The sequence below is a fragment of the Vitis riparia genome, chromosome 9, assembly GCF_004353265.1.
Source record: "Vitis riparia cultivar Riparia Gloire de Montpellier isolate 1030 chromosome 9, EGFV_Vit.rip_1.0, whole genome shotgun sequence".
In the NCBI taxonomy this organism is placed as follows: Eukaryota; Viridiplantae; Streptophyta; class Magnoliopsida; order Vitales; family Vitaceae; genus Vitis; species Vitis riparia.
Window position 1 is genome coordinate 1631667 of NC_048439.1, and position 17176 is coordinate 1648842.

Sequence of the window (17176 nt, forward strand, 5' to 3'; positions counted from 1 at the left end):
AATTCATATATATATATTTAAAAGTTATATATCTTATTATTTTATAAGTTAAAAAAAAATTATATTATTTTACTTTAAATTATTTGCATTTTTATTGTTATAAAAATTTTGGGAGGAGTTTTTTTTAGCTAACATGGAAATGTTTGCATAAGAAATAAATAACATAATAGTGGTATCATGACAGTTTAACCTTAAGGTTATGGGATTGAATACCCATGTTGTATTTTATTCTCTCTCTGGTTGATCCCACATCGGAATACCAGGAATAAAATATCTATATATTGTTGGTTTGCCCACACAACAGATGAGGGTGATTGGTGATTATATTAGTTATCATTATTTTTATTTTTTAAAACATTTAAAATTAAATTTATATTTTTTTAGTGGGTTACCATTTTGGTTTTTATTTTACAGTCCACTGTAGCTCTGTTGCATCGGAGTCTTGAGCTTCTGCTATACCCAAACCAAACGTTTCATACTGATTATGTAAAAACTGTTGTAAGAAACCAAACTTTTGATATTGATGATACTAATGGATTACAAATGGAGCCGAAATGGGAAGTAAACAGAAAGAAAAACATAAAAGGAGAAACAATATGCTTGGTTTTTTGTTTAGGCGTTTCCACTAGGGCTCTCTTGCTGAGTCTCGAGCTTCTGCTATACCCAAACCAAACGTTTCATACTGATTATATAAAAACTGTTGTAAGAAACCAAACTTTTGATATTGATGATGCTGAAGGGATTACAAATGGAGCCGAAATGGGAAGTAAACAGAAAGAAAAACATATAAAAGGAGAAACAAAAACAACCTAAACCAACGGAAACGCCTAAACAAAAAAACCAAGCATCCTGTCACCCGTTATAGGGTTCAAACTTAGTTTTCAGCTCGTTGATTTCAATGTACTCCCCATCAACGACAGCATTGTATTGTCCCTCAACAAGATTGAGGGCAATACTTCTGCCAGATTTCTGAAGAAAAAAACGGAAGTCAGAAAAACCATAACAGTGAGCTCAAATGAATAATGAAGCATAAAATGATTATTGATATATCATTACCGTAACATCGGGAAGATTCCATTGCAATCAAAAACCATCAGTGACACATTTGTACAATCATCTGCCTTCAGTGGGCGTCCATGTCCGGGGACTAGTGTTACAGTCGCTTGCCTCTCGCACCCTTCACACTGCAAATGAGCTGATGCAAGAAGCACAACCCTCGGCATTTTTCTTCTTTAATTTCTGAATTGTAGTTGGGTGGAATATTGAAGTTACTCTCCCTCCTCTATTTATAGGAGGAGAGGAGGGCAAAACGAGAGGGTTTCTCATGCAGCTTGAAGTCGTCTGCTGTTCAAAGCACAGCAACCAAGAAACAGGGGATGTCCACATCTGCTGTTGCAACCACTAAACGAGGTAATGGCGGATAGCAACCTTTACCCACTACAAAGTAAAGAAAGAAATAAAGAAAGAAAGCTACCTTTACCCACCTAGTAATGACAGCTTGACAATTGACATAACCTTTTCACAATGGGTTTATAAGACCCTTTTTGTACTTTGTTAAGCAAGGATGAAAGTTTCCATTTTTTTGGCCGAAATTTCGGGTTTCGGTGTCCGGCGATACGAAAGAGGGGGGCGAAATGTCGATGGGAGAAATTTCGCCAAATTTCGATTAAAATCGGCGGAAAAATCGCCGAAAAATGGCTGCAGGCGAAAAATCGGCGAAATCTTCAAAAAGTCGCCGGGCACTGCAATTTATAGGCTAATTTTCGGTTTGTTTTCGGGAAATTTCCATATTTCCTACCAGTCTAGCCCGCGCACAGGATACAAAATCTGATCATGATTTGCAGGCAAAGGTTGTGTTTTTCAGCCTGGCTCAAAAATCGTGGATTTAGGGTTCGTGAAATTTAAATCCAATGGCACAAAAGCAAAGCGACCCCTAGAACAGATCCAGAAAACACAGGAAGCAAAAAAAAAAAAGAAGCAATCTTTCTGATTTTCCTTGGGGGTTTTGCATGGATTTTCTTGGAAATCAAACGAGAATGAATTTTCCCGGAAATCGAATGGGGGATGGATTTTCTTGGGAATCAAACGGGGTTGCAAAAACTAAAAAATAAAATTAGAACCTGCGAGGATTGAGAATGGAAGAGGAAAGTAGGGCCTTTTTTTAGGGATTCTGTCGTCTGGAGGGCATCTTCAGAAAATAGCTTCTTGATGCCCGAGTGAGAGAAGTGAGTGTGGCCCTTTTGATTTTTAGATTCAGTAGATAAAAAAAATCTTATTTTAGAATTTAAATATAAAAGATAATTTATTATATAGTTATATATAATAAATTAAAGTATTATATCCTTTTTATTGATTAATCAATTAGTGAATATGATAATTGTATTATTTTTTATTGTCGTATCTCTCATATGGTCTTTGTGTGATAGTTTATAACACAATAATTTTTTTATTTATGGTAATATTTGATTTATTAACTATATGATAAATTAAAGTATTATAGTCATTTTTTTATATTAATCAATTAGTGAATATGATAATTATATCTTTTCCCATCTGAATATGATAACTGTATCTTTAATGTGGTCTTTGTGTGATAGTCTATATCACAATAATTTTTTTTCTTACTATACTATTTGATTTATTATTTTAATGTTTTCATAATTGAACCAATCAATGAACCGAAAAAATTATCATTTTATGGTTTATTGGTTATATTGATTGTTGAATGATGATGTTATAAATATATAATTTATATATTATTATAATTTAAAACATTTATAAAAAGTTTTAAGTATGTAAAGAAATTAAAAATTAATAATATTTTTTTTTGTATTTTTAATATTATCATATTAAGATATAGATACATTAATATTTACACATTTTATTAAATAAAATATATATAATATTTAAATGTGAAGTTATTTGTTGAAAGTTATATATATATATATATATATATTATTTTATAAGTTTAAAAGTAAAAATATATTATGTTACTTTAAATTATTTGCATGTTTATTATTACAAAAATTTTGGGAGGAATCTTTTTTTAGCTAAAATAAATTGAAATTTATTTGAAAATTTAAAACATGATGATTCCTTATTAATATTTTAACATGTTATCATTCTTGTTCTAAAAATAATAATAATTTTAATAATCAAGTACAAATGTGTTTTAAGATCCACTTCCCTTTTTAGCATATTCACGGTTACTCTTTCCCCTTTAAAAACATCAAATCAAAATTAGTAATTTACTAAAATAATTTTGTCAAAATTCTAAAGTTGGTACTTGGTATGGTAAGTATTTTTTAAAATAAAAAATTATTTTTTATACATAGATTACACGCCAAATAAAAAAAGCTTTCATTTTTATATTTGAATTTCTAAACAGAATTTCGTTTTTGAAAATAATTTAGAATTGTTTTTATGTTTTTAAAAAATTGTTTTTGAGAATTTTTTCAAACAAAATTTGAATTTATACAAAATAAAAAAAATTCTAAGTCTATATAAAGTAATAATTTTACAATTTTATAATTTTTAATAGTAAGTTTGGTTCAAGGAAAGAAAAAAAAATTAAGAAATATTTTTTTTTTCATTTTTAATTTTATGATCAAAATAGTAACAATAAACAAATGTAATTAAAATTAATTAATTTTTTATATTTTTAAATTATTTAATTTTTATATAAAAAGTTAAAATAAGAGAAGTAAGATATTAAATTAATTTTTTTTTAAATTTAATCATGACCTCCTCTTTCCCTAATTTCATTAGCAGTTTTAGATAAAAAGAAAAAAAAAAAAGGAAAAAGGGAAATCAAATTAGGCATAGAAACTCCAATTATATTATTTATTTTTTGTATTACTATTAATAATTATCACCCACCTTTTAATAATTTTACAATTTTACTATATGAGATTTGTGTTTTTATTGTTAATGCTATTATATAATGTCCATTTTTAAATAAATTAAATTTTATTTAAAAATTTAAAATATTATAGTTATTTATAATGTTTAAAAAATTGGATCGATTATTGAACTGGAAAAGATATCAATTCAACTATCGTATCGATGATATCATAAATATATAATTTCTATTTCATTAAAATTTAAAATAATTTTTACAAATAATAATAATATTTATTTCTTCATCTTTTATATTAAATATGAAAATATATTAACGGAAGTGTATATATATATTGTTTGTTGAAATAACATATATAATTCATTTTTTATCAATCTTAACACCAATGGAAGTATAGTAGAGAGGTGTGACCATCTTACCTTGAGTCTATGGCCTGTTGCTGTTTTAAATCTCATTTTACTTTTAATTGGTCATTATGATCCTACTTCATAAACACAAGGGATGACAAGGGCTTTAGAAGTGATTTTGGGAAGACTAGCAAGTTTGTTTGTTTTTTTTTTTTATACTGAAATTATGCATTTGTAAACTTTGAAATTTACTTTTAAAAATATTTTTTTTAATTTAAAAAAAATAATAAATTTTTTTTATATAATTCCTAAACAATAACTCCTAAGGTGATCAATTTTAAAAATCCCTTTTCTTTCAATATAACATATTATCAAAAATATTATTAAAATATTCTTTATATTTATATTTATATCTGAATACTAAGTAAGGGTTTAACAAGAATCACTCACAAATAAACCTGAAATATTATTAGCAATAACAACTTATTAGTGATAACAAATTATTATTGATATTCAATAAAAGAAGGGACACCAAAATGAGTGAACCATCATCACTTCCAACTACAATTTATGGGCTCTCTCCAAGATCATAACACGTCACAATTTTTATCAGAATACTCACAACATCACAAGCTAAATGTAGAGATGGGCCACCAGAAAATGTTACAGCAGAAACCCAACCAAGTTGCTTTTAACCCTTACCCAAAACCCCTTTCCCCAAAGTGAAGAGAGAAACAAGATATAACCTCTTGACACACACAGCTCCTAATCTGTTCAACAGAGATATCAGCTCAAAGCTGAAAACTTCCCAGTGAAATGCAACCACTAAATCACAATAAACCTTTCCCTGGTGTCGTTGAATGCAATAACATTCTTAATATGATACATGAGAGCGGGTTGCCAAAACTCCTTGGTTACTTCTACATGGGCATTGGCTGTGGAAGCAACCAAATCAGCTCTCTCAAATGTCTTCCCTACTAATATCTTGAGATATATCCCTTACAGATCCAGTAATTCTTTAACCGAGACCCGATCACTAAATGACAGTTGAAAGTGAAAAATAGGCTTTACATCCTAGACTATATCATACAAAGAAACTCTCAAGTAATGATGGCATTCCAAGGAGGCAACTTCTTACAAGAAACACCATCAAAGATTCTCCAAGCTTTCTCCACATCCCTGCACTTAGAATACATGTCTATGAGAGCAGTAACCAAGATTGCATTCAAAGGGATCTTATTAACATCGATAAAAACCAAAAGGAACCTTCCAACTCCATAATTATAGAGAGTTGAATAGGCAGACAGTAGACACACCATTGTTGCCGCATTGAGCTGGACCTCATCAGCTGAAACAAGCATCCCGAAAACAAACTCTACATCTCCACAAAATCCCTTTCTTTCCCATACACATTTATCATTGCAGTCCGGCAAACTACATTCCTTCTCATTGGCATTTCTTCAAACAACTCCCGCGCTCCTCAACCTTCCCTCAGGGCACATACCCTGAAATGATCGAATTCCAAGAAACCTCATCTCTAACCTCCATATCAACCCACAAATTACGAGAAGAATCAAGACAAAAACACTTACAACACATCTATATTAAAGAATCACACAAACAAATCAGATCCAAAACCCAATCTTAGAACATGGCTATGAATGTGTTCGCCTTCAAACACTGAACTAAGGGTGGAACAAGATTTTATAGGACAAAAGGGTATGTAACATTACTTGGTTAATCATTCAGAGATAGAGAGCCAAGGAATTTTGTGGAGAGCCTTGGAGGGTGCCGGCTCTGATAAAGGAGTTCCAAGAGAAATCAGTGGAAGAAGGGGTTTGATCAAGGATGAAACAAGCATAATCGATTGAATTGAAGTCGATAAGCTATGAAATGCGGCGGGTTTGAATTGAGAGGCCATGGATGACGATGGGTGACGGAGGTAGTGGTTCAAAGGAGGGAGGTAACGGAAGTTTAAAAAATAACCGCTTTTAACATCAACTGGCAGGGAACGTTTGGCACATTCGAAACGGTGTCGTTTCACAGAAGTGGAATGTGACAGTAGGGAGGATCTTTTTTTTTTTTTTTTTTTTTTTTTTTTTTTTTTTTATAAAAAAAAACCTTTTTAAGAAAAAGACTTTTAATTTATGACTAAAAAGCTAAGTATTTCTTGGAAAATAGAAAAATATAAATTTTTTTCTTTAATTTTAGAAATTTAATAAGGAGAAATTTTTTTATAATCCAATTATGCCATAATATATAGAAGAGAAAGAGTGTGTAGAAACAAATTTAATATTAAAAGGATACCAAAAAATAGCAAAAAAATAAAAAATAAAAAAATTCACGTGAAAGTGATATAAAACTATTTTTAATAATACGTTTACCAAAAAGTTATTATATTATTAAACTATTTATTCCATATATTTATTTTCTACTAAGATTATCAATTTCATAGCAAAAGAAATAAATAAGTTACATTTATAGTGTCATTAAAAAATTTTCAAAATACTATCAACCTTAATTTCTATTTTTTTAGCTTTACCTTAAAAATAAAATTAAAGGAAAAATCATATTTGATGTTTGTTTTTTTTTTTTAATCTCTTAAATGAATCTTTTAAAAAGAATATCTAAAACCTATGGTCCATTTGACCATGTTTTTTGAAAACAGTTTTTTATTCTTTAACTTAAAAAACTGTTTTTATAAATAAGTTTTAAAAAATATGATTAAACGGGTTCATGTTTTCCTTTTATTTATAAAAATATATGAAAACAACTCTTGCTTGTTCTTTAAAAATTATTATCTATTTTACTTTATTTTTAAAAATTATTTTCAGAGAACAACGATCAAACAAAGTTAAAAATTTTTAAAAATTATTTTCTATTTTTAAAAATAAAAAACTGTTTTTAAATAACACGAAAAAACAAACTCTTATATTTTGATGAATATGATAATCGTATTTTTTTTATCTGAATATGATAATCGTATCTCTCATATGGTCTTTGTGTGTTAGTCTGTAACACAATAATTTTTTTCTTTACTGTCATATTTGATTTATTAACTATATAATAAATTAAAGTATTATAGTCCTCTTTCTTGATTAATCAATTAGTCAATATAATAATTATATATTTTCTCATCTGAATATGATAATCATATCTTTAATGTGGTCTTTGTGTGATAGTCTATATCACAATAATTTTTTTTTTTACTCTAGTATTTGATTTATTATTTTAATGTTTTCATAATCGGACCAATCAAATCAATGAACTGGAAAAGTTATCATTTTATAGTTTATTGGTTAGATCGATGATGTCATAAATATATAATTTATATATTATTATAATTTAAAACATTTATAAAAAATTTTAAATATGTAAAGAAATTAAAAATTAATAATATTTATTTATTTTTGTATTTTGAATATTATCATATTAAGATATAGATGCATTAATATTTTAACATTTTATTAAATAAAATATTTATAATATTTAAATGTGAAGTTATTTGTTCAAAGTTATTTAATTCATATATATTAGAATTTATATATCTTATTATTTTATAAGTTAAAAAAAATTATATTATGTTACTTTAAATTATTTGCATTTTTATTATTATAAAAATTTTGGATGAATCTTGACCACTAAATGATTTATAAGGAACCAAAAACCAAATGAAGAATAAGAAATCAGTGTTGAAGCATGGTCAGGTATTGAGGCATTCTGCACAACCATATACGGGGATAGGTGAAATTTTATCAAAGAGGACATGCCAAAGACTGCAACTAATGCTCCCACAAAGTATGGAAAGTAAAAAAATTTAACCTCCACATGCATTTTGAAGGCTTATAAACCTTATGACAGGGACATACACAAGGAGCTGTCCACATATCAAGTCATATGCAAATCCCATCAATTTGTATAAAGAGCGTAAAGTAGTCTAATATTCTATAGTAGTTGAGATCTCCATTTTAATATAAACCTAACATCACTATTCGTATACATAGATGCTTTGGCATCGCAATAATTTGTCAATTTCCAATCTGCTTTCATCACCATCAATTTGAACATCTTCCAAATAATGCCTCCAACATTTGATGGGACAAGATGTGCAACACTTGGGGTGCTCTTCTTTGTTGTTGAACTTGTTATACAAGATCTACATTGTAATCACATTTTAACATCATAGTTAGACTAAGGCCCTTGTTTGGATCGATTTCTAAGAAATCAAAAGCTCTGTCTTAAGCTAAATAAAAGTTTCTAATGATATAATTTTCACAACCCTTAAAAAGATTATTTAACTTCCTACATGAATTAATTCAAATAAAGCCAAACTTAAATTAACATTAAGGAAGAAAAGTTATTACCTTTACAAACTTGGGGTTGGTCCCTGATGAAATGGATAAAGTTTGAGGGTGACACATCCAAAGCAAGCGATCTATGATGTACTGGTTTCTACAGCGGTATTTTACTATTATGTTTAGATGCTTGATATCATAAACAGGGGGAGATAAAATTGGCCTCAGCTTTCTGGGAAGAATGAGCTCCTTCAATCAAGCAAACCGAAATAAGCAGTGATTCATAACAAACATTTTTGACAGAAAAGAGAGAGAGATGAGATGAAGGGAAATTTACCCGTTTGGATTTTATGAGTAGTTTTATAACTTGACAATGCTTCAATTTTTCAAAAAATTCTTTCAATTGAGGGATGAAGAGATGGCTATAATTATCAGAGCCGAGAAAATGAATCTGAGCTTCCTGTAGAGATGAAGTGTTCATAGATGATATGAGAGAGGCTAAAGGCATTCTATGGCCATCATACTTGAATGACTGGAGATTTGGGGTATCAATCTTAAGTTTCGCCTTCCTCTGCTTTTCAGTTACCTTAAGGTCTAGTCGCTTAGCTGATGATGCGAAATCTCAATCCTTTGCAATTGAGTGCACCTTATCCCCAATCCCTCAAGACTCGGAAGTCCAGAGACAAGATTTTGGAACAAATCCTCTGTTATGGTTGAGTCCCAAAATGTTAACTCTCTGAGAAATTCAGAGGCCCTCAAGACAACGTCACACGGGCATCTTCCTTGTTGATACCTGAGATATTGAAGGCTTGGCGCATTGATTTCAATCCTCTTCAATTCATAACACCGACGTACTTCCAGCCTACGTAGATTAGCAAGCCCCGAAACATGAAGCTTTTGCAACCCGTGGCAAGATTCGATGCGCAAACAATCGATCAAAGGGCAACTTGATATCAGTTTCTGAATTGGTTGTTCATCACACTGGATTTCTCCTAAATACAACTTTCGTAGCGCCGGAAGATCTATATCACCATAGATTTCCATTATGACACGCTGTAAACTGAGAACAGTAATTGTTGTGGCAGCAAAAATTTTAGCCGGCAAGCTATAAGGATTTCTTCTCTCCCTTCCCCTGGGTAGTATATATAGATCCAGCTCCTTCACCTTCCTCTCAAGTGCCGCGTCGATCCACGAGTCTAACAGCGATTTGACGTCATTGAGATGCACATGGAGCCGGAGTTTCTCAAGACTTGCGTCTTTCTGACGGAGTTTTAGGTAGGAATCGATGGCATTGATAAAGGAGGAGACATCAGTGTCTTTGCGAGGTGCAGCGAGAAAATCCGGAGACTGGAACATCAAAACTGGGAGAGAGGAAAAAGCAAATAGCTTTCGCCATGCCTTTGACACCAAATTGGTTCGAGCAAGGTCCCTGGTGGGAAGTAAACTCAAGATACTTCTCAATATGTCATCGGGCATTTGCGATATTCGATCAATTTGCTCCTCCGCCATTGCTGAAACTCATGGAAGATTGTCTCCTCTGCAGGTAATAATATATAAAAAATCTATATATTATTCATCAAATTCATTCCTTTGATTTACATTGATTAGCCTATTTATAGGCTTCTTTAAGAAATCCAAAGTCTACTAGGATTCTAATAACTTATTATGATTCTAATTCTAATTATATTATAACTCAACTAGTTAATCCTAATTATACTCCAACAAATATTAATCATAATTTAATTTCAAGTAATATTAATCCTACTTTAATTACAACTAATACAAATTCCCTTTCTTGATATATATCTTGAAGATTCATCCTCATCAATTCCCCTTGATTTGAAAAAAACTCGACCTCAAGTTTTAGTGATTTTCCATAGTCCATTGCCATGAGAGTACAACGGAGTGAGGCGAGCATTCCTTAGATAGAAAACAGCCGTACAATGTTAACTCCCTTTCCTAAGTGCAGTTGGGATGAAAAATAGAAATTACAAAAAGAAAAAGAATAGGAAATCAATCTCAGTTGTATACCTACCCTACCTTAATTATCTCCTACCTTCCAAATAATGTGCGATTTTATAACCCGAAAATATTACAGCTATTTGATCTAATCCCTGAATTGGAAAGTTACTTTAATAATGTGCGATTCTATATCCCATATAGATAAATATGGGATAAGAATTCTAATTGATGAAAATAAGATTTTAAACGAATTGTAGAATTTTTAGGATTGAAAAATTAAATTAAAACATGGGATTTTTGAAGGATTAGACTTTAAATAGATAAATATGAGATAAGAATTATAATTGATGAAAATAAGATTTTAAACGAATTGTAAAATTTTTAGAATTGAAAAATTAAATTAAAACATGAGATTTTTTAAGGATTAGACTCTAAATAAATATGAGATAATAATTCTAATTGATAAAAATAAGATTTAAACGAATGGTAGAATTTTTAGGACTGAAAAATTAAATTAAAACATGGGATTATTGAAGGATTGTAGAATTTTTAGGATTGAAAAATTAAATTAAAACATAGGATTTTTGAAGAATTAGACTTTAAACAGATAAATATAGGATAATAATTTTAATTTATAAAAATAAGATTTAAACGAATTGTAGAATTTTTAGGATTGAGAAATTAAATTAAAATATGAGATTTTTGAAGGATTAAACTTTAAACGGATTGTAGAATTTTTAGGATTGAAAAATTAAATTAAAACATAGGATTTTTGAAGGATTAGACTTTAAATAACTGAGATTTTTAAAAGAAGATAAATAAATACATGATAGTAATAATAATTAACAAACATTAAAGACAGTGGAAATTTTGAGAGTAAAAATTAAATTTGGAAGACGGAATTTTGAAAAATTGTTTAGAGATTGGAAATTTTAAAATAAATAAATGGAATAATAATAATGATAACGAAAATAATAATTAAATAAATGAATGTGAAAATTGGAATTGAAATTTGTATTTGAAATGAATTAGAATTTTGAAAATTAAATTTGAAGGAAATTAGAATTTCAAAAATTAGAGTTTTGGAGATTATTTGAAAATTAATTAATTCTTTTAAAAAAAAATAAATAAATAAATAAATAAATAAAGTTTTGGAAATTAAGCCTAAAAATTAGAGCTTTGGAGATTAAATTAAAATTTTGAATTTTGAAAACTAACTTTGGAAATTGAGATTTTGAAAATTATTGGAAACCTTGAAAATCAGATTTTTTTTTTTTAAAAAAAAAAGAAATTGAGAAATTAAACTTTGGAAATGAGGATTTTGAAAGTTAAATTTGGAGGTTAAAAAAAATGGAAAATTACACCTTGATATAAAAGATAAATAATTTGAATAAATAAATAAATAAACATAAGAATAAAAGGGTAGGGGTCGTTGGGGACGTGGGCCAAGGGTGGCCATGCAAGGTGGGGGACATTTGGATATGGGCCCAAGGTTGGACATGGGTCCAACCAACTTTTTGGGCAGCTGGGCTTCCAGCAACCTGGGCATTTGGGTCGCTATAGTTTAACTCTACAGCACCATTTAGTGAAGCCTGCAGTACTGGTATTAGATCTCTTGTGCAGACCAAGACTTTCGCGGATCTTTTTTTTAGGCGAGTTGCTGTTGTTATATTCTCCATTTCTTGGATGAACCTGCAAAGATGGCGGATGTACCCATGATATATCTCCAAGTTGCAGTGCCCACTTCCTTTAATCCATAAGGGTTCATATGGTTCTCTCGCCATTTTCCATAGTCCATTGCCATGAGAGTACAGCGGAGTGAGGCGAGCATAGGGTTCCTTAGATAGAAAACGACGATCTTGTTGCCACGCTGGGTATCGATAAGCAGAACATCAAGCGAACTAGCGTCGGCAAGTGGGATCGGCATCGAAGAGGACACCGCCATAAGCATGTCATCGTCGCGCTTCTTCACTTGGTACGTCGCCGGCGAAGGCGGGAAGAAGACGGACTTCGCCGCTAAACGCAAGACCATGCACCTCATTCCCCCCAAAATGGCGGCTGGAGTCACAACTCATTGACGGAGAAAACAACCTGAATGCATGTGTAGACAGAAAACAAAAGGAAGAGAGAGCGAGAATGAAGAGAGAAAAGGTGGTGAAATGGGGTGTGGATGATGAGCATGGTAATGGCCATGAGGAGGAGGTTGAATCTGAAGACGTCTCACAACGATGAAGGCAGAGCAAGGCTCCTTCATGACAGATGGGGATGCTAAAGCGGAGCTTCATTGCTCTCAAAACAACCCAAAAATATGAAAAAGATAGCAATAACCAACCCATAACTCAAACGTGAATCATGAAACTAAACATATGATCAAGTGATTTACTGGAACTATATAAAAAAAAATGAGGAGATTACATGTATAAAGTGAATCCAGAGGATCATGGTAACCGTACCTCTCCTTTCTCCTCCTCCGAGCTCCCCCTTTCTCTCTGGATTCCTCCACCTCCTCTGACGTCCCGCCCCCTCCTTTTTTTCTCCTTTTCCTTTTCCTTCCTTGGCAAGCCACTACTTGCCCTGCTGTTCACTCATCAGCAAGCATGGCAAGCCATCCCCCCTGCTGCTACATGTCCCATGCAGCCGGGATCTATGCCTAGAGAGGGGGTCCCCCACACTTCAGAAAAAATGCAATGAAAATCAAAATATCAACTCTTCTCCCGGGCCCTCACCACCACTGGGGTCTACACCTATCTTTTATATTCAAGTTCTTAAATAAGATTTTGTTGTTAAAAATATTTAAGAATAATTTTTAAAATTATTTTTTAAGGATTATTTTCAAAAATATTATCAAACTAATTTTTATCTAAGTATTTTAAAAAATAAACATTTTATAATAATTGTTTTTGTATATTTTCATCAAAATATAAGAGTTTTTTTCTCTCGTGCAATTTTAAAACAATTTTCTATTTTTAAAAACAGAAAACTATTTTAAATTTTTTAACTTTGTTTGACCGTTGTTCTTTGAAAACAATTTTTAAAAATAAAGTGAAATAGATAATAATTTTTAGAGAACAAGAGTTGTTTTCATTTGTTTTTAGAAATAAAAGGAAAATATGAACCTCTTTAATCATATTTTTTAAAACTTATTTTTAAAAACCGTTTTTAAGTTAAAGAATAAAAAACTGTTTTCAAAAACAAATTTCAAAAAACATGGTCAAATGGACCATAAGTTTTAGATATTCTTTTAAAAAGATTCATTTAAAAGATTAAAAAAAAATAGAAATCAAATATGATTTTTCCTTTAATTTTATTTTTAAGGTAAAGCTAAAAAAAAAATAGAAATTAAGGTTGATAGTATTTTGAAAATTTTTTAATGACACTGAATATGTAACTTATATATTTATTTTGCTATGAAATTGATAATCTTAGTAAAATATGTATATATGGAATAAATAGTTTAATAATATAATAACTTTTTGGTAAACGTATTATTAAAAATAGTTTTATATCTGATTTTTTTATTTTTTTTATTTTATTTTACTATTTTTTGGTATCCTTTTAATACTAAATTTGTTTCTATACACTCTTTCTCTTCTATATATTATGGCATAATTGGATTATAAAAAAAATTTCTCCTTATTAAATTTCTAAAATTAAAGAAGAAAAAAATCATATTTTTCTATTTTCCAAGAAATACTTAACTTTTTAGTCATAAATTTAAAGTCTTTTTTATATAAAAAAAAAAAGGCAAAAAAGGCAAAAAAATCCTCCTTACTATCAGATTCAACTTCTATGAAACGACACCATTTCGAATGTGCCAAACGTTCCTAGCCGTTGATGTTAAAAGCGGTTATTTTTAAAACTTTCGTTACCTCCCTCCTCCGAACCACCACCTCCGTCACCCATCGTGACCCATGGCCTCTCAATTCAAACCCGCCGCATTTCATAGCTTATCGACCTCAATTCAATCGATTATGCTCGTTTCATCCTTGATCAAACCCCTTTTCCCACTGATTTCTCTTGGAACTCCTTTATCAAAGTCGGCACCTCCAAGGCTTTCCACAAAATTCCCTAGCTCTCTATCTCTGAATGCTTCGGAACAGCGCTAAACCGAGTAATGTTACATACCCTTTTGTCCTAAAATCTTGTTCTACCCTTAGTTCGGTGCTTGAAAGTGAACACATTCATACCCATGTTCTAAGATTGGGTTTTGGATCTGATTTGTTTGTGTGATTCTTTAATAGAGATGTGTTGTAAGTGTTTTTATCTTGATTCTTCTCGGAATTTGTGGGTTGATATGGAGGTTAAAGATGAGGTTCTTGGAATTCAATCATTTCAAGGTATGTGTATGGAGGGGAGGTTGAGGGAGTGCGGGAGTTGTTTGAAGAAATGCCAATGAGAAGGAATGTGGTTTGCTGGACTGCAATGATAAATATGTATGGGAAAGAAAGGGATTTTGTGGACATGTTGAGTTTGTTTTCCGGATGCTTGTTTCGACTGATGAGGTCCAACTCAATGCGGTAACAATGGTATGTCTACTGTCTGCCTGTTCAATTCTCTGTAATTATGGAGTTGGAAGGTTCCTTTTGGTTTTTATGGATGTTAACAAGATCCCTTTGAATGCAATCTTAGTTACTGCTCTCATAGACATGTATTCTAAGTGCAGGGATGTGGAGAAAGCTTGGAGAATCTTTGATGGTGTTTCTTGTAAGAAGCCGCCTCCTTGGAATGCCATCATTACTGGATATGTGCAGCGTGGATTTTTTGAAGAAGCAATTGATTTATACTGTTGTACAAAAGCAGTCTGTGAAACATAATGAGATCACACTGGTGAATGTGTTGTTTGCTTGTGCTGGCTTAGGGGCACTGTAACTTGGGAGAGAAGTTCATCTGTACCTGGGTCTAAACGGCTTAGAGCTAAATGTGATTCTTGTCACTGTTGTGGTTGATATGTAAGCAAAATGTGGTAAAATCGATGATGCTTGTTTGGTTTTTTTCAAGACGAGTGAGAAAGATGTAGCCTTGTGGAATGCCATGATATTGGTACTGGCTTACTGTCAGTCCCTTAGACCCTTGACTTAACCATGGAGGAATAGGCCTCATGGGTAGGCCTTGCACCCATGAAAGCCTATGATGAAAGCAGGGAAATCTTGGAGGTTTGGTGGTTCAAACTCCAGGAGCCATGTGAGGAGGCTGCGGGTGAGCCAGACACGCATCGCGCGCGCACCACGAACGAGCCAGACGCGCACAGTGCGCGCACCACGGGTGAGCCAGACACGCACCGCAAGCGAGCCAAACATGCACCGCGTGCGCACCAGATGGGCATCGCGTGCGAGCACCTGACTTAGGTGGTGCAGCGGAAGGCTGAGGGACTTGGAATTTTAATTTATAATTAAAATTATATTCCATTATACATCCTCAGACATATTGATGTCTGCTCATGAAACAATGAAAACGGCCCGTATTGCTCTTTAAGGGGGGGGTAGGTGACTCAAAGGAGGGAGCCACCAAGAGAAGCCTTGACCACACCAAGGGGCACCATGGCACGGCCTTGGCATGCCTAAGACACACGACGCGACTCGAGCACACACACATGGGCTCCACGACATGTGTGTTGTGCACCCCGTGGCTACAACGGCACGGGGCCTGGTGCAACCTACCCCCTCCCCGCGTAGGCACGAGGGCGCCTAAGCCTTGTGCGGTGAGCCATCTGATGAAACCATAGGTGCAATGCCATGGTCTGATGGCTCCAATAGCTGACTCGCACTGAGATACCTACGCACAACACATGGGTGCAATGCCCTGTGCACACAAAAGGATTAGCCATGGGCGCAATGCCATGATTCGTTGCTGGGAAGCTGGGGAGCAAGCAACAAGCCCAAGCCATGGGCACCTAGACATGACACGGGCTCAGACATCAGTGTGAGGAAGGCACACTGATGCACCAGACGCTTGGTCAGATGGGTGGTGCACGCTGCCTAGCTCAGAGGGCCTTGATCAAAGACATGCTGATGGGCACCCCGGTCACAAGAGAGACCTTAAGGGGGAGGGGTCGACTTGTTAGAGGGACTCACCAGCAGCTTGACGAGCAAGACCTGAACGAGATGGCAGTGCAGCTAGCTAGTGGCAGCTAGCTCAGACAACCAGTGACCAAGTCAAGCCGTCATTGACCTGCAGTTGGCTGAAGGATGATGGCTGGTGCAAGTGGGTGGCATGTGCAGGCCACTATATGGGGTGGTGGGTGGTTATGTAGGGCAGCGGTGGGTGGTTATGTAGGGCAGTTGAGAGCGGTTCTGGCCAGTTGCATGACCACCTAGTTGGCTCCAAGATTTGAATTAAGGGAATTCAAATTTGTAATTGCAGATTGAGTCATTTAAATAGGGCTCCTACAACCTTGAAACAGAGAGTGAGAGTTAGGAAAAGGGTTCCTTCTCGTATGCCTTGGGTGAGTGCATTATACTCTGGTTCAAGAAGCAATTTTGTCTTATAAGAGTGATTAATACAAGTTGGGAAAGGATTCCCGTAACCTCGTGTGTCCCTGTTGCTTTGTTATTTCTGTATTCTATTATGTTCTTCTAAATGCTGGGAAAGGAAGGTTGGCTAAGGAAAGGTCCTTAGCACCACACACTAGTGAAAAATTAAGTGAGATAACTAGGGGTATGACACTTACATGGTGATGGATGTGACTCTTTCTTTAGTGGTTTTTTCACAGATGG

At 32.9% G+C, this 17176-nt stretch overlaps 1 protein-coding gene and 1 long non-coding RNA gene across 2 annotated transcripts; both read right to left on the reverse strand.

Annotated features, from left to right (window-relative positions):
• Positions 1–499: 499 nt before the first annotated feature.
• Positions 500–1826, reverse strand: LOC117921732. Its single transcript, XR_004652417.1, has 2 exons — positions 1057–1826; positions 500–969 (listed from the first exon to the last, which is right to left on the reverse strand). It is a non-coding gene; the product is annotated as an uncharacterized LOC117921732 (long non-coding RNA).
• A 7269-nt stretch (positions 1827–9095) lies between these two features.
• LOC117922397 (putative F-box/LRR-repeat protein At5g41840) lies at positions 9096–10010 on the reverse strand. Its single transcript, XM_034840537.1, has one exon. It carries the CDS (start codon positions 10008–10010, stop codon positions 9096–9098), a length of 915 nt encoding a protein of 304 aa, XP_034696428.1.
• Positions 10011–17176: the final 7166 nt, after the last annotated feature.

Coding starts and splice junctions, on each gene's coding strand:
- LOC117922397 (XM_034840537.1), bottom strand. CDS start 10,010: ATGGCGGAGGAGCAAATTGATCGAATATCGCAAATGCCCGATGACATA.